The following is an 18,108-nucleotide window of genomic DNA, read 5'->3' as shown; positions in this document are numbered from 1 at the left end:
AGGCCCTCAGTGCATCAAGACTAAGAGGCCCGCAGGCACAAGGCAACAAGCACAGTTGTTGTCAGAGACATCTTGATTGCAAAGCTTGTGTGTGTAGAATGCTACCCTCCCCTTCCATGTGATCTGATGAAGGACGTTGGTTAGATGAGTCCATGTTGCCAGAAGTTCGAGCTAGAATGACGGACGGGGATGTTCATGCGTGAAGCGGTTCCTTTATTTTACCAGCATGTGCGAGTCGTGATCTACCGATGGTAAACCTTCCACCTCATGAAAACAACTATCTTATGCCAGCGTACGAATCGCCCTCATTTGAAGGGGGTCTTGGACTGGGGGTAGCCCCTACCGTGCGCATCAATCAGTGTATTGCACTTTTCCAGAAAATTGATGGTACATGTACATGTACTCGTGACGAAATTCTACTTCTTCTTCCCCTCAATCGAAATGTCAGTTTTCAGCGACCTCGCTTGTCCTTCGAAACCGGCCAATATTTACCGGAGGTAAAGTACCCTCCCGCAGAAAATTGGCTGACACCTTTCTGTTGTGAAAAATACAGTACATTTGCTTTGCCGAGATGTTATGAAGGTCAGCCTCAGGCGAACAAGTGAGACAAAGATTGACACGTTCAGATACCATCGTTCAAGGATTCGTTGTCTTATGAAGAACTTTCTTGGCCATTGCCTTGGTATTAGCAAGATGACATCCGTAGCAAAGAAACTATTATACTACATATAATTGCCTTCGGAAGTTGATGCTTAAAACTCCGGATTTCTGCCAAAAAAACACGGAAAACAAGAGTGTCACCGGTACAGAGTATGACATTTGGGATAATAACGTATCTTGCGTTGCTATTGGTTTTGGCATCGCATATGGCAAAGAAGACAAAACGCAGACGGTCGCTTATATCAAGAGCAAAAAACATATAAACAATTGTCTATACGTAACAGTTGCAGGGACAATGTAGGCCTCATCGAATGATGTGTTTGCTGGGAAGGAATAGATTTTTTGTGGTATGACAAAATATCTGGCAAAGTAATCGAAATCGTTTTATGCAAACACTCTTTGTCCTGCTGGTCTGATTTGCACACCAATTGTTTTGCGCCGTGCATTGCCTTCTTAACACCAGTTCGCCTAGTTTGTAAAGTACATCGGATGTCTATGTAATTAAACGATATCACGTTGAATGTCAGGATGCGGACGATTCTTTAAACGGCGTTGTCTGCTTAGACAAGTTCAGCATCTAAAACGGCGTTGTCTTTCAACCGAGTTCAGCTGAGTGCACCAAAGTCAGGATTTACTGCACAGGCTGAAACTTGTCTTTATCTAATGGGCGCTGTGCAATCACTGAATACCAGTTGCTCATTGTCCTCAATTAGGCCTACATTCTTAACTTTTGCACTGGGCGCCAATCTCTAAAACATGCCTCCTCCGTCATAACTTGCAGTCATCCTGTCGAAAATAAAACAATCGTGAATCAAAAAGCTTTATTTTTGTGATAATTGCTTGCAAAAATAGCTCAGATTGATGGCATGCCTGCACAGAGCACCAGACAGTATGCACTCGGCGCTGTATTTCATGGAATATATCATTACGTTTTACATCGTCATGCTGGATGCAATCATGTAATTATCTCGACCTAGTTTTCACTTCCATGTACACTATTATATTAATATTTGTGTCAAGCACTGACGTCATGGTTAAGGCAATAATACAAGGTGTGCAAAGGTTTCCGGGTATATCCCGAATATCTGTGCCACTTTTTTTCTATCGAGGTCAGCAGCACAGAAGGGAGATCCTAACTTGCTTGAAACTTCCTGTGACGTCATTTTTGTGCATCACAACAAATGAACGACAATTAGAGGAATTTCCCTGGTGTTATATAGCAAATAATTCCCACGCTCCGTCAGATGCAAATTTGCTGGTGAACTAGTCGGATGGGGTCCGACGCGGACTTATAACATTTGGATGAAATACATTTTAGGCTTAGTGTGAATTTCGGAGGGATATCCCCGTTGTCCTGGATACTGAGTGTGACGTCATTTTTGGAAAATGGCTTTCTCCCTTTGCCAGTTTACCAATTGTTTTGGATATAACTCAGGTAGGAGGGTTTTATTTCCTTGTTAATTAAATCCATTTTTTAAAACTTTTCCGCCTAATGCATAGTTCCGAAATATGGTTGTGCAGATACACGTAGTTAATGTGAAAGCACTGTCATTTCAATTGAATCGAAGCTGTCATAAAACGACTGTAAGTGTGATTCACTCTCAAAGTCGAAGTCCGAGTGGGAGTCGTGATGCGCAACCTCTCTGATGAAACCATGAAGCAAGCATAAAAACCAGCACGATCGTCTGCTTTTCTCTTAAACCCCTTAAGAGTATTCGTACCCCAATTCAAATATTCCACAATAGCGCCTTTTCGTGGGGTGTGAAAATGTACCAAACTAGTTCCTTTGCATACAACAAAAGGCCTATCTGAGCACAATAATGACCGTTGTTGTAATGAAAAGACATAAGAAATCGAATTCGTCATTGACGTGTTGCATGGAATAAAGAGATTGCATAGTGTTTAATTATAATTTCCTTTTGGCTCAACTTGGTCTTTTTGAGGACGATGTCACAACCAGCATGCAGGGATAGGTCAAAATTGATATAAAATTTCCGAAAATGAAATGAAATTGCTTCCATTAAAGCACATTTTTTTGTAAAATGGTATACACGCTAGTAGAAATACAGTATACCTTAGCATTTGTTACGCAAATATAGAGTGACCTACTTTAAAAGCTGAATAATATAGATCTACTCAAAAAAATACTTACTAAAAACTAGTCGTGATTGTAATGAGTTGCCTGATTACGAGTATCATTGATATCATAGGTGTGGAACCGAGGGCGTGTCTATCTCTACCTTTCAATAGGTTTAACCTTTAAACCGGTATTTCTGAGGGCAAAATAATCAAATTTAAAAATACATGTAGCTTCTTCGACCCAAAGATCACCTCGTCCTTGGGAGTATCCGTCCCGGAAAACGCCCGGAGACTTCGAATTTAACGTCATGGAAAGACCAATGTAGATAGCCTTAAGTGCTTTATCAAGTCCATGCCATCTTTCCTATCTTGTCCATGTCCACCGTGACGTCAGTAACAATCAAAATCATGTCAAAGACATTCAAAAGCGTGTTTTGAAGCCACTAGCACGGAGATATCCTGAATTACTTTTCAAAAGACGTCAGTGACTTAAGTCCAAATACTTCTGTGCCAAGACCTACATTCCAGAGACCTAATCAACTGTGTATCTATGTCATGGGCAATGATATGTTGATATCTCTAAGCGATTGTTGATAAACGATAAAATATGATAGAATTTGCTCGACTCTGTACGTATTTTACGGGTTCATGTAAAGATGGTTATCTTTGGTTTATCATGTCCATCACCGAAATGTTTCGTCTGCGAACCATCACGATCCCAATTCAAACTCAAAACTACCTCATTCGGACGGGATATGGTTTATGCATAACTTATCGCGTTCGAGGTTAATCAAGTAAACGAGAGGGATGACGGGTGATTACATGATGAACTGTCACCCCTTCAAATTTAACAACTGCAAAAGTAGTCAACGCGATAAATTAAGTATTTATAAGTAAAATCGCGATCAGAATTTTTTTGTTTTTTGTTTAAATGGGAAACGTGTTTTATCAGGAATAAAGCCTATAGGTTGTGTAAATCGGTGAGGCTCATTTCAAGCGACTCGGTCGTTGTTGTGTACTGAGGGCCTAGGCCCTTGGCATTGAGAGCCTCTGGTCAACCACAACATGATACTTCAAGACTGAGACCAGGCACAGTGTGACTGTTACTGCTACAATAGTATGGCCAAATAGCCATGCCGCTTTTGAAGTTGAGTAACTCTTACTGAGATTAAATCTTTTAAATTTCGCCTGTCGCTACTTTTTGAAAGATGCCATTGTGAAATATTATGCCTATATGCATTGTTCCTATCGATTCAAGGGGATTATTTTAGTGTATCTTAGCCAGCCCTGCTTTTTTGCATCCCCAATCGCGGAAAACAAAACAGAAATATTCTATTTAGTGATATACATGTACATAACAGAACATATGTTTTTTTCTCAAAATTTGACCGTATCATCTTCACACTGATGTTAGGACCTATTTTTTACACTGAATGTTTGAACTTCAGTATATATATTGAAAAATGTAGGCTGCTATATTCAATCTTATGTTTTAAGCATTAGTTGTAGTTGAAAATTGTTGTATCGTGTTTATAGTCACGACAGTTATGTTTTTATTAAAACTGACAGTGTTGATTATCTTTTACCAGCAGTAAGTTGACCATTTTAAAAACAGTCTGAAGCACGGTCATGTAAGCTGACGGACTAAAGTCGGATTAAACTAGAAGAAATGTCTTTTAAGACTATCACGACTCTATCTCTTAATCATCGATTGCCAAACTGGTCCTAGCTCCTAATGGGAGGAAACTTCATAACACAGAGATCGGCAGTCCACAAAGCCAAAATCAAAAATTGAAGAAAAAAATCTAGAAGACCATGATATTGTCAATTTCCACCGGAAAGGATTCCCTTCCTGCTGGCGTCAAGAGAGATAATTATCACAAGTGGCAATATGAGTGGACATCCTGTGAAATTGATTAGAGGTGCCCCACCCAAGTATCACAATAATCTCTGATGAGTTTAATCAAATTTTATTAACCTGTCGCAAAAGTGTAAAATTTGTCTTGAATATGAAAGTGGGAAACGAGCTGTTACAGTGGAAGAGCGTCCTACATGTGATGAGAAGGTCCGCGTGGGTTAAACCAGCGCCAATCGGCATATTATACTATTTACTGTCAAGTACTTCAGAATAAAATGGTCAAATCTCGAAAATAAAGCAGGCTTTAAAACGTCTGTCACTGGCGTTATAGTCGATGAATGTTCGTTGACGAAGAGAAACGGCGAACCAAAATCGTCTATGACATTTTCTATCAGACGGATATTATAATCATCGTCCACTGCAAGCCGATGTTCGTGTTGATGTTAATTTTAAGAATGAGGGTCGTATAAATCAACATATCAACAACACCCTGCACATGTATAATGCATCGATCAGTAATTTTTATTGTTTAGATAAAATGTTCGATTCTGTTTTGAAAAGTTCATTACGGTTATCAACACCTTAGGCCGAAAATCATTTAACACAAACTGAGCCCTTTGACTGTTCTATTGTGTTAAACCAAAGATCATTCATGCATGAGCCTAATCTGCCGATCATTGGCATCTGCCGGACAATGACTTTGGTCCTGTAATGTGTCATTGCCTTCGACTTGCAAATCATCAAACGGCTTTCTACAAAGATAAAACAGTGTCCTCAAATCGTTTTAATTCATTTCTTTATTTAAAAAGCTTTACGATACATAGAGAAATATTTAGAGGCGAACTAGCGTTGTAGCATATTTTTGTACCTCCTTTTTTTTGGCGGGCAGGAAGAATTCCAAGGATACACACACTGAATGGCCTAGCGGGGGTCATCAGGGCAAAGCTTAATGATACCGACCCCATGAAACGTTTTTATGGGGGCTGGTGGGGCGTATGCCAGCAGAGGCAAATACATGTAATATGTTGCCTTAACAATTAGTAATTAGTAATTGCTCCACTCTGTGGCGTTAATTCCAATGACGGTCATTTTTGGCGTTACAATCATGGCCCAAATTGGTTTGGTGTTAAACATGAGGGCCATTTTTTTGACGACCAAAAATTTCTATGTTTAGTTTCAATGACGGCCATCATTTTGGTGTTAATTATGAATTACGGTTTAGTTAAGTGTTAGTTTTAATGACGACCAATCTTTTTGTCCCAATTTCAATGACGATCATTTAAAGGAAATGCGTTAATTGAATATGTAGTAGTGTTCAACATGAATGTAAACCATCGCATGTTACAACAATGAAAAAAATATAAAAAGTCTCCAACGAAGTATGCGTTTGCCCACCGATGCTTATGATATAAATAAATAACTAAATATCTGTAATGTTTCCATATATAATCCTAAGACTCTATATTTAGTTGATAAATTGGATGCATATTATATACTTGTTACTATTTTTAGGTCGACATACCCTAGGCTCGCCTCTGTCATAGATACCGTTAGCAACTCGATCAATACTCCAAACAAAAAACGCTCGTATTTTTAGCGCAATATTGAAAAACAGCAACTTAAATCCTCTCTTTATTGACATCACAAGGGCATTCCCCACAATTGATTATGTTTATGAACCTAATATGGCCTTAAGCCATAAGCATATATACTCTGTTGATGTAGTACCTAACCTTTCCGACGTTTATAACGCATCCATCAATGCTCTTCATAATTTACCCGCGCTAATCTTAGCGCCGCATGCGTATCTGGGAAAACTCCCGCGCAACGCTTCATCAATGTCGACGAAACTATCTTCAGTCCGCGTACATCGCACATTAACGCTGCTCTAAATATAAACCCAGTTAGCGAGGGATCCCGACCTCAATATCGAACACCACCATGCAAACCAGGCTATAAATAGCCTCTATTACGTACATCGATGATACGAGGACTCCCCTTCTGTATGAGATCTCGTGAATGACGTCATAAAGGCATTTACGCACTCGTTTTATATTGATGTCTGTGTATTGGTGGGATCGCACCTACGTCATCACAACACTAATGTACTCGGCTCCGGCGTTTAAATAGACCTGCCTTGCGTTTAATTATCAGTTACTGCCAAGATTTCAACCTGCTTAGATCGTGTGTGAATATTGTTGTCATTTTGGATATATTCTCGCATTAGATTCAATAATATTTGTGGATTTTATCGTGGTATGCGGCCTAGTCCTTGTATTGGTGAGTACACTTTAACCTACTACATATTCCTCTTGCGTTGGGATCTCCCCTTTAAGGCCTGTGTGTGGAACCCCGCCTCCTCCCCATCCCAAATAGTGTGCCCCCTTTAAAGTTTTCCCTTGCTCTTTAATTTCGATCACCTGATCATTATTTGCATTAACCCACTCATACAATAATCATTTCAAATTCAAACCTGACATTAATTCTTAATTGACACTTTCGCTCAACTCGGTTTTCGACTTATACATTAAAAGTGCAATCTCAATTATTGTGATGCATGCTTCATTCCTTCATGCGCTTTGATTATTTTGGCTGGCACATGCACCCACAACTTGTTGACATGTTTAATCATTACAACTTAATAACAACATCCCTATGCTATGCATTGGTACCTTGACATACAATGTGTTGCCCCTTCAACATAAACATTCTACTATCATGTCCTCCCATGGTCCTCCCATGCATAACTTGCCTTAACACTTCAACGAAATGGACTTAGTCCTCTGATGACAATTTAATTCAATTTAACCTCTAACATTCTAGCATGATTAACTCTCATCTTCTTTAAGCTACCTTCGCCTAATACATGATATCAAACTCAAACACAGCCTTTACAAGTATCAATTGAACTTAACTAAAACTCAATTGAGTTGAACAATTCTTTTACCAATATTACTTTTCATTTTTCATTTTCAGTTTCAACTTTATCTTAAGGTCAACTCGAGTCTGGTAACTTAGTCCCGTTGTTGATATCCATAAATAGTTTACTTTATACTTTTTGATCTGAGATATTTCTCCTAAATTTAATCTTTAACTTCGATCAATTGGGACGTCGAATTCGTTGGAGGTTTGTTAAGATTTTAATCCTCAAGGTGTTCTTTTCATTATTTCCCTTGACCGCTTGGTGGTTGTCATTTCTAGCAATCAAATTCTATTGAATCGTGCCTTCACGATTCTAAAGACAGTCAGTTAATGCATCCCTTCAAACCTTAAACAACCAATAGAAGTTTAAAAGATCGGTCAATTAATACAAGTCACATACAAACATTGACACTTTATTCATACCGTACGGTGACATAGAGCGCCTCTCACGGAAAGTTACTACACTATATCATCCCGGCGATTCCTTTCATTATTCGAGATTTTCGAACCGATTTTTCGATTTCTTGTTTTGCGTAATTTGACTGTTCCTACAATCAGTTATGCGATTGTATCGCATCCTCTTCAAGTCTACAAACAAATGCAGGGTTTGTATGGTGTTAGTCTTAACCCACGCCTCAGCAATCAACCACCCTCTATATTTAACGCCAAGTTCGCTCGCCGAGCTATTTATGTACCAGGTTCGTTCTCTCGTCGATGTGGCTGAGAGTCTGAATTCAACAATGGCGATAAATGTTAAACATGCCATCATATTCCTCCCCTTTTCAGGCCTTTCCAACAATATCTTGTAACTATTTCTGTTGCGTTACTCTTCTAGAGGTTTTACTCCACCAAATTATGCTGTGATCTCCCAAAATGCATTTCACATTTCCTAAAACAAGGGGATTACTAAAGGCGTTATTTTTCGTCCTTGAGATTCTTGTTATGGTTTCGGGATAAATTCTGTCCGTATTCTGCAAAGTGTATGGCAAATGGTGAATATATGTACAATCTTCTGGCTTGTTTTTCAAACAAATCTCATATATTTGGTGGTGTAGTTTGCAGTAACTACCAAATCTAACAAATTGCGGGTAGTTTTTTGGCAATAAAGTACAGGAACTGTAGTTGCCTATTCTATGTACGGTTCGGTTTGGTTTATCCTAGTTTAGAGTGGCTCAAACTTGAGCTATGTAGTTTCTTTCAATTTGGGGGGGGGCGGAGCAACAATGCCGGGGACATTTTCACATTTTGGAGGAGGATTACGTAATTCGAAAGACAACTCGGTATCATAAATAGGCACAAAAGTCAAATTTCACGAACCCCTTTTTCATCTGGTGAATGAAATCAGTTGAGCAGTGTATTTTGGATTTGTTGGCATATTTAATCAGGTCAGAAGAAATAGTGCACTCTAAAAAATTTAGGATTTTGACCTTTTTTCATCTAATACAAATGATCCCTCTCTAGCAGTTTTTCAGGGAATACAGTTGAGTTTTTAAGCCCTTACGTTACAGGGGTGCTTGGGTTGTCTTAAAAACCCTCTAAGATTTTCAAAAGCTTAAAAACCTTCGTTTTTAGTGGTGTAAGGGAAAATTAAGGATCACACCCAAAAGATGTTACTCGTATTTCAGCGTCGGGTATGTCGTCTTTTATGAAATTCATTCTTTTTTCGGGGGGGGGGGAGGTCGGTGAGGGATTTCTTTGGCGAATGTTGCATGTATCATATCAAGTATAGGTTCGATTCTTATTTGATAATATGCATACCATCATGCTTCTAAACAGTAATTCTAATAATGGCTAATCTGAAGCGAGAATATGTCGGTGAGGCTCGATAATCGAGCTGGCGTAAAGCATCCGCAGTCCCTATACACGAAGGCGTAGCTGCCATTTTGTCTTGTTGCGGCAGTGTCTAGACAACTGGGGTTGTATCAAAGCCAAGCTACATATAGATACTGTGTCAGCGTCTTTTGCTAGGCACTTTTGCATTGAAAAGCTTCATGCAGTACATCATCTCGGTCGACTCGAAAAACAGTTATGGGGACAGCAACGCCTTTGACCCCAAGAAAATATGTTTTATAGCATTTTTATGTGCTATTATTTGTATTCATGGCCTTGCTAGGCGAATGGTCTCCCATGTCAGCACTTCTGTGAGAGTATGTTCTGCGGTTACGCGCCTATCCGCATCGTCTTGACGTTGAGTCTTGTAGGACATCAGGTAGTATAAGAATATATCTCGGGAAAACTTTCGCCTTTCAAGAGGGCTGTCAATTATCTGGACAAATACTTGCAAGTAAAAGGGTGGAGTAGTTTCTTCTTCAGAAAGGAGGTTAAGTTATTTTATCAGAATGGAAACACAAAAGTATGTTTTTCTCAAGGCCTATTTTTCTTTGGATATCAACATTCACTCGTGGAAGTGTGATAGCGTTACTTTTGTTAATTCTCACTTCCCCTTTTGCAAATCAAAATAGATATGTGAAAGTGTCACAAAACAGCGAACACATCGGATTGGGTCTAGTGTTTCCTGCCTTTGAAGGACACTTTGAATTTTGTTTTATTCGCCGAAGAATACTAACATTGCAACTATTAAGGCCTAATACCTTAGTAGCCTATCTTACCATCATGTTCAGTTGCCCTCAACAGTTTCAGCCTATCGCAAGGCCTATCGATGCCCATTTAAGCTGTTTTATGTGTATGTCAAGGTTTGATAAGACAGTTTAACGATAGGAACTTCGGTGTAGGTGCGAGCAGGCCTTGTTTAAAGACAATGTGCTGTGTATTGGGTAAGATTTTCATGTTTTCATGTTTTCATCCAACTGCGAGGAAGGGGGGACTTTTTTTATGACAGTCCCCTTGTCCAAAGCAGTTTAATTAAACGTTGACGGCAAGTTAGTATAAACTTACTTCGAACAACCCTGTCCTGAATCTTGTCGAAGGTAACGGTCGCTTGGGATTAGAAACAATGATGTGATATCTTCATTTGTTTTTCTTTGCTAACTTCCAGTCTACGGTGATATCATCAAGATCTACAAACAGAATTTTATAGCATTTGAATAAGAAATAAAGAGGTACATTCGTTTGTTACGATGTCTGTTTGGTTTCCCTCAATGAGTTCTCTACTTCTCTTCACCAACAGATGACTACTTTCAGATTTCAGGTCAATTGGTACTACTTTTTTTCAGTCACACAAAACGATAGTTTGCTCATGGCCGAAACTTTATGAGTGAATGAAAGTAAACAAATCTCGATCTTCGGGCCGCAATGTACGTCTGTTTTTAAAGCACTGCAACATATTTTAGACTCAATACGAGGAACTACAAAGGATTTGCGTAAATTGCGTATTGAATGCGCCACTTTTTGGATGAATAATCATACAACTTCGGGGTGGGCTCTGCGGGAAGGCTTCGCGATATTGGTTCGCCACGCCATCTGATGGCATCAAGACAAACTAGATATCGATCAGCCCATTCATTTAACCGTGTGATCATCTCCGTGAATGAATTATTCTTTAAATAACTTAGAATGACATAACACTCTTTTCTGATTGGCTGATTCTAGGCGTTGCCCACGCAATTCTGTCGGTTGGTGACAGACAACCCCAGTTAGTTCGAGAGCGGAATGCATCAATGAAAACCGTGGCGTCAGTAACTCACCGTTTTTTTTCCTCAAACGTTCAGCACAATGCGATTAATTTGGCGCGAGTGACGTCATTCTGACGCCAAAGAAAATTACCTGGTTTATTCCATCGCCACATTGGGGGCAAGCACACGATGTAGCCAGCAACACTACGGAGAACCAACAGCTAATATCACTCATATTTTGTTAATGATCTCGCGGGGCAAGAATGACAAGCTTAAAGTGCGACGAAAAAACGAAGTGACGTCAGTATGACGGCATTGAAGCCCCGGCCAATAGCAATATAATTTAACAGCACTGAAAATAGCATAGACCAATAATACGCGACTGAGCAGAAATTGGTCCGAGATTAAGTTTGTTCGGCGAATGGGTCGGAAGGGCTATGACGTCACATCTTCAGTGCCTCTGTCTCCTAGGCTACGTAAGTCTACCTCCCCGGCCTGCCTTCTTGGTTGGGTATAATAGGTGGCATCTGTCCGGCAATATTGATATTTCCCTGAGCTTAGGGAAAGCGGTTGACATGATGGCTATTCTTTACGATAATGTTTCAAATTGATTTCGGACAGGATTCGAAAAAAGTTGATGATGGCTGTTCAGAGAGTAAGTCTCTATATCTTTGTCGTTGATGTTGGTTTTTTTCGTAAGGGGTGGGGGTGGTGGGAGGGGGGGGAGGCTTAGTATATCTTAGTATAAGTACAGTATAGCGTATATTGTGAATGGTTTCTAAATGGTCCATAATTTTATCATGTAAAACATTTGGGCCAGCTGATTATCGTGAAACCTGCCAACGCAACTGGTCACATCACAGGATTGCTGGCGTCTGCTTCATTTTTTTGTATCTTGTATTTTCTATAACAACTGTCGACGTATTATGTATTTCAGTGTGTTGGCTTTGTTGACTAACTGCTTGCCGGATGCTGACACCCCATCTTTACTCTAGTACCGCCAACATTCTCCTTAAGCCATCTTTACCAACTCATCGGTTCCCTACAATGACTTAAGCTGTTCTTAGATCTTAGTTGCCTTGTTTTGACTTGTCTTCTTAAGTATGTGTTTCCCAGTAAACCGTATCGACGAGGCATTCAATTCTAAAGGAGGACTGATTCCACCAAGCGTTTTACCGCTTTGGTCGCATCGGCGCCAAAATTACACTTAGTTCCAGCGATTATTTGGTGATCGATAACAATGACCCGCCCATACGGATATTGTCTCTTCATGATGCTTCTGCATCGGTGGCAAAATTACTTGGTTCCTGTGGTCACTTTGAAATTGATATCTTCCTTTCACAAAAATAATTTAGTGACCCAAATTCCAGTCTTGTCTTTGAAAACAGTAACAAACTATAGTTTAACAAATGAAATGCAAAATCGGCCATGCAAAAGGTTGGAAATCTGTACCAAACAAGTTACCAGCTTTGCTTCAATGAACTTCAGTACAAGCGCATTGATCATCTTAAGAGTGTTATGCAGCGGTCAATATAACCATGCACTCCCCTAATCAGGGGAGATGAGGAGTTTACATTGACAGGAGCATTTGATCTCCTGTATCGATTCACCATCCCAGCTCTTGTGGGCGGTCGAAGCCTTAGAATATTTAGGTATATATAACATAGGCCTACGATTGCTTAGATTATCGAAACCATAAAAGTACAAGGCATCGACGACTGCGGTCAAAAGTTCTCCGCACTGTAAAGTTTATCCCTATTTCCATCTTGTCTGTTTTTCTTCTTTCGTCACCGCTGAACATCATTGTTTGAATGTCAGTTCTAGTTGTTGACCCAGGGCCTCACAAAATGACCAAACCACAAACCCTATTCACTCGCGGCATTCCCTGTGAGCCTTTTCAATGCTTGCCACACGAACACCAACTAAAAGTTAACATCATGTCGATTATGTTGGCATCCAGGCGGAAGCCGGTGCATTTTTTCTACTGTAATATTGTTGACAAATCTCTTTGTCTTGTCTTAATTGCTTGACCACCAAGTAAAAACCCTCGACTGACGACATTTCGACTCGTCCGAGTATAGAAGAACTCTTCCTGTCTCTTTCAGAAAAATACAACAACAGAATCCCAGCCTTCGATATCAATAAGTTCGAATCGGAGGTCGACCACCAGAAGTTTTTTTTTTTTTTTAGGTTCTTGATAACAGAGATTCGTCTTACTTCGTCCTTGAGGATGATGACACTTGTCACAAGTCAACTATTCATCCTTTGAGCAACATGCAAAGATAATTTTTGGAAAATCTTTCAACCAATCAAATTTCTCAATTTGCGTTCTTTTGTATCTTTGCAGCCCTTTCTCCAGACATCCCTCTTTCACCCTCGACCCTATCTACCGGATCTAGTTTACCTGGGACATCCTCGGTACCAGGACAAGCACAGGACATGCTGGTTGTCCAATCCCCGGTGAATTACGTAAGTCACATATACATATCATTCTCTCCCGAAACCTACTTAAGTATCTCAAGCTGATCCGAGAAGACTTTCTACTAAAAACTTCGTTGTGACATTGATAAAGTCTACTGTTACTTGATAACATTCGAATGAGTTCCTCCTTTCTTCATCAGCAGAGTGGCTACGATGCCGATGTGAGCCAGCTCCCCACCACGTGCCAGGCTAGCATATTCAGTACCCTGGCCAGTGAGGTCCAAGGCTTCGACTACCCCCCGGCGTGCATGCAGACGTACCAGTCGGAGGCAGATTACTCGAGCGAACCTTCAACAGTAGACTCGTTTGCGCAGGGGTACGATCCCCAGTGCACGACTAGTATGAGCACAGGTTTCCAGGAGAGCACGCAAACTGCCCTGCCAAGCTTTCTGGATACCTACAGCGTCCACGGAAGCTACAGTGTGTTCCCGACAGATTCGAAGTCGTCACAGTCCTTTGAATTTCCAGACGAACAGTTCTCCATATCGGGCCAAGAGAAATTACCAAGTATGACAATGCACTATCAGGGACAATATACAGCGTTTCCAACAGACGAGACATTTAAAGGAGGATTCGAAACTCCTGAATACAGTGTTCCAAAAACACAGCCACAGTCACATGCCTCCTATACGCAAGGTTTTGAACCAAAAGACTCATTTCTCGGACAGTTTCAGTCTCCTAGTCACTTATTCACTGAACCACAAGGATTTCAGAGCTACCAGCCGGGATTCCTCTCTACTGCTGGGAAGTCGGAGTCGGGATTCAGTGTCCCTGGCGTGATCCCACCCCAGTCAAGCCAGGCTGGGTCAGGCTATCGCCGGACAGACCTCAGTGTACAGCTACCCAGACCACCGTTTAGACGACGACCGTCTTTGACCTTAGGCAGCCCACTCACTCCTGAATCAAGGTAAGAAAATGGTCAAGTCTCCCTATTTCTTCTGTGGTAAAAATAAAAAGTCTTCTTTAACTTCTCGAAACCTTATCTTCTATACTGCAAATTGTCGTGTATTGTGAATTGTTAAGGCGCTGTTATTAGTTAATCAATGATACTTTTTGTGATACGTTATTGGTTATCACAAGAGCAGTTTGAATAATATTGGATCCCGGCTGCTTAATTGGTGTTTAGTGCATGGTGAAAAGTAAGAAATACCAAATCAGATTTCATGCTCACGATATGAGTCATCTACCTTCAGCATGGAGCTCCAGAAATATCAGATCCAGTCACCGACGACGCCCTCCACGCCCTCCTCGACGCGGTCTTCACCGGCCCACTGCGACCAGCCCGTCAAGGAAAACATGCTGTGCGCAGTCTGCGGCGACAACGCCGCCTGCCAACACTACGGAGTCCGGACCTGCGAAGGCTGCAAAGGCTTCTTCAAGCGGACCGTTCAGAAGAATGCAAAATACGTTTGCCTCGGAGATAAAAATTGCCCTGTGGACAAGCGGCGGAGAAACAGATGCCAGTTTTGCCGGTTTCAAAAATGTTTAGCTGTTGGCATGGTGAAAGAGGGTGAGTGTTTCTAGCGATGTTTTGATTTGTTTTTTTAGTTTGAATATGGCATAATCGTTAAATAGAATGTGACAGACTTTTATTTCGTATAAAATCACTGAAAGAATGTCCTGGGTCACTTTTAGCTCTTACAGACTGTTGCTTTTAAATTTCCTTTTCTTTTAACTAATGAGTTTTCTTCTTTCTCTTCCAGTTGTGAGGACAGACAGCCTGAAGGGTCGACGCGGCCGGCTTCCAACCAAACCCAAGTCACCGCAGGAGAGCCCCCCGTCACCCCCAGTCAGTCTGATCACGGCGATGGTCCGAGCTCACGTTGACACCTCTCCAGACTTACCAAACCTAGATTTTAGCCAGGTCAGCACAACTCAACATCACTTCATGCCATTATAGGAACGGAGAAGCTTTGCTTTTTGTCTTGCTTGTGTGTGTTTGTAAACAAAATGACAAAAAGACAAAAAAATACAGATGTTGTAATACAGAAGAAAATTTCGCGGGAGCGTTTCGGCCAGGATCACCATTTTGACGCGGGGAGAATCAGATTTTTTTCTGAAAAGTCACGCTTAAGATGTCCCATGGATCACTTGTGCAAGATTTCTACACGCTGCAAGTTGCTGTAGCTTTATAAAAGGTACCTTGTCGGAACGAGAATTAAATATGCTCAACTTGCATTCGCAGGTTTTGCCAAAATTCGGAAAAAATGGAAAATTCCTCTCGGCGATATTTTGGAAAATTCATCAACAAGAAAAAAATATTCCAAAACTGCACGACACATCCAATGATATTACTTTCGCTGAGCGAAAACTTATGAAATAATAAAGAGATACGTTGTGTACTAAGGTGAAAAATTAAAGTATGAAAACAAGAAGCTTGTGTCACATAGAATATACAGTATTGTACCAACAACAGAAGAAACTTTAAGATACAAGTTCACATTTTACGTGCGAAATGGCGGTTCAAAAATCACACTCTCAAACGTAAAAAAATGCTATTCGTGTTTGTGCTTTTCTTTACGTTCAAACTGCTACAACTGCAAATATTTCTTTCCTATTTTTGTCAGTGACTGTACCAGAATGCATGATGTACATTTGCCAGTTGTATTTCCTACTTTCATACCGATTACGGAGCATCTATGGACAAACTCTATTCCTCTGCTCTCGTTGTGCTTTCTCTTTTGTTGTGATGGACGTTTTAAGTTCAGCCAGACGTACTGTGACTCACTTCGTGTTCGTCATGTGACCTGAGTTACTCGGGTAACTTCAGTGTTACTCGGGTAAGGTATCGGGTCACGGAGTTACGTTTGGTGGACACTTTGCACGCATTAATGTCTAATTACCTAGCTTCTTACGCACTTTTTGATTTGTAATGCATATGATGAACTTTTTTCATTTGCAATTTGAATTATGTGCTAGGTAGTGTAGATGAAACATTAATCCGTGCCAATGTTTTGAAACGACTGTGATGAACTTTTTAATAATGGATTGAAGAGACTTGTTCTCTTGTCGCTGCAGAGTACATGTAGCTTGTTTAAGTGATGACACAATTATGGCAAGTAACTGTGGAATTGAAATGTACAGAACTTTTATTAGAGTTCAAGGCAGTGTCGAATGTTAAAGTCACAGATTAACTTTTATTCATTTACTTCGACTTTAACTTAAGAGAATGTTTAGAACTGAGAAGTGAGAGAGACATTATTAGAACGCAGACTTTATCATGAAAGAATTCTATTGCCATTTACACTGCGTAACCTGGAAACGCTATAACACCGTTGGCTTCAATGCCTCAGAAGTTGGAAAGTTCCAAAACTTTGACATGCCGGAAATCGACATGTTGGTTGTGTTGCAAGTCACCTGGAGAAGTGAAGACCCGGCCCCGGGTAGTGTCATGACTGACATCGAATTGCATTAGAATAGATGTAGAACCGCTCGCCCGATATAGCTATTTTAGCTTATTAGGTATGGGTTCTTATCTTTCTGCAGTTCGAAATCCCAGCCACGGATTCCAGCCCGTCATCCACGACTGCCGAGATCATCACACAATTCTATGACATCATCATCAGTTCCATTGACGTCATCAAAGGTTGGGCAGAGAAGATACCCGGATTCATGGACCTCTGTAAGGAGGACCAAGAACTACTCTTTAACTCGGCTACCCTGGAGCTCATAATACTGCGAGTCGCTCATAGGTAGGTTGGAAAATCTGGTCAAATTGAGTTTTTCTGTTTGGCAGAATCTGAGAATTGGCAACTGTTGTCATTGTGAAAGTAACTTGGTTTTGTTGGTCGCCCGGTTTAAATTACAGAAGGGTTATTAGTAAACTGCATGTACTTGTAATTTGCAAAACGGCTTCAAAAAATTCCGACTCTAAAAAGGCGCGTAACGTCCTCAGACATTAGTGGACAACAACTGCGGCTTTTACATTGTACCACTTCTCGGATGCTTGATAGAAACTTGTAATGGTATTAATTATCTAAGTCCCTGACGATGTTCCTCATGATGCCTTCCATACACGCGAACACCTTTCTTATGATTATTCTATCCCTCTTCAGAATTACCCAGTCCGACATTGACAAGATAACCTTTTGCACGGGCCTCGTCCTCCATCGACTTCAATGCTTGCGGAGCTTCGGGGATTGGATAAACTCCATCATCGAGTTTGGTCTGTCGTTACACAGGATGGAGCTCGATCTTTCCTCACTTGCCTGCATGGCTGCCCTCACAATGATCACACGTAAGTCTAACATTCTCCAAGCCTCACGATTGGTAACCCTCGTTTAGTGCAGATTGTACTTGCTCACTCAGTTCACTAGATTTTTGAGTCTGAATATGAAAGCCATTTCTGTACGTTTGGCGATTACACAGTGCCATACTCTGCTATACTTATTGCAAATACGTGTCGTAGCAGTTATCATCTTAACGCTGCATCCCTTGGGCGAGTGTATAGTGACGATATTGTACTCCACTTTCTTAAAGTACAGCTATAAGCAGCAGGTGCAAGTGAATCAGGTTGTTGACGGTCTCCAGGGAACT

At 40.7% G+C, this 18,108-nt stretch overlaps 1 protein-coding gene across 4 annotated transcripts in view; it reads left to right on the top strand.

Moving 5' to 3' along the window:
• LOC135499304 (probable nuclear hormone receptor HR38) overlaps positions 1–18,108 on the top strand; it is a 33,839-nt gene that overhangs the window by 9,424 nt on the left and 6,307 nt on the right. Inside the window, exons 1-7 of one of the 4 annotated variants that reach the window (XM_064790012.1) lie at positions 1,975–2,095; positions 13,439–13,560; positions 13,713–14,479; positions 14,766–15,082; positions 15,276–15,436; positions 17,059–17,264; positions 17,628–17,809. In XM_064790012.1, the coding sequence (XP_064646082.1) occupies positions 2,047–2,095; positions 13,439–13,560; positions 13,713–14,479; positions 14,766–15,082; positions 15,276–15,436; positions 17,059–17,264; positions 17,628–17,809 (1,804 nt within the window). In that variant the 5' untranslated portion in view covers positions 1,975–2,046. Of the gene's footprint in view, positions 1–1,974; positions 2,096–6,768; positions 6,878–13,438; positions 13,561–13,712; positions 14,480–14,765; positions 15,083–15,275; positions 15,437–17,058; positions 17,265–17,627; positions 17,810–18,108 lie in introns of those variants that run through there. The other 3 variants (XM_064790013.1, XM_064790011.1, XM_064790010.1) reach the window with 3 other exon arrangements.

Source organism: Lineus longissimus, chromosome 15 (genome assembly GCF_910592395.1).
Source record: "Lineus longissimus chromosome 15, tnLinLong1.2, whole genome shotgun sequence".
Classification (NCBI taxonomy): domain Eukaryota; kingdom Metazoa; phylum Nemertea; class Pilidiophora; order Heteronemertea; family Lineidae; genus Lineus; species Lineus longissimus.
Note: the sequence above shows the minus strand (reverse complement) of the source record. Positions and strands in the feature narration are given on the sequence as shown.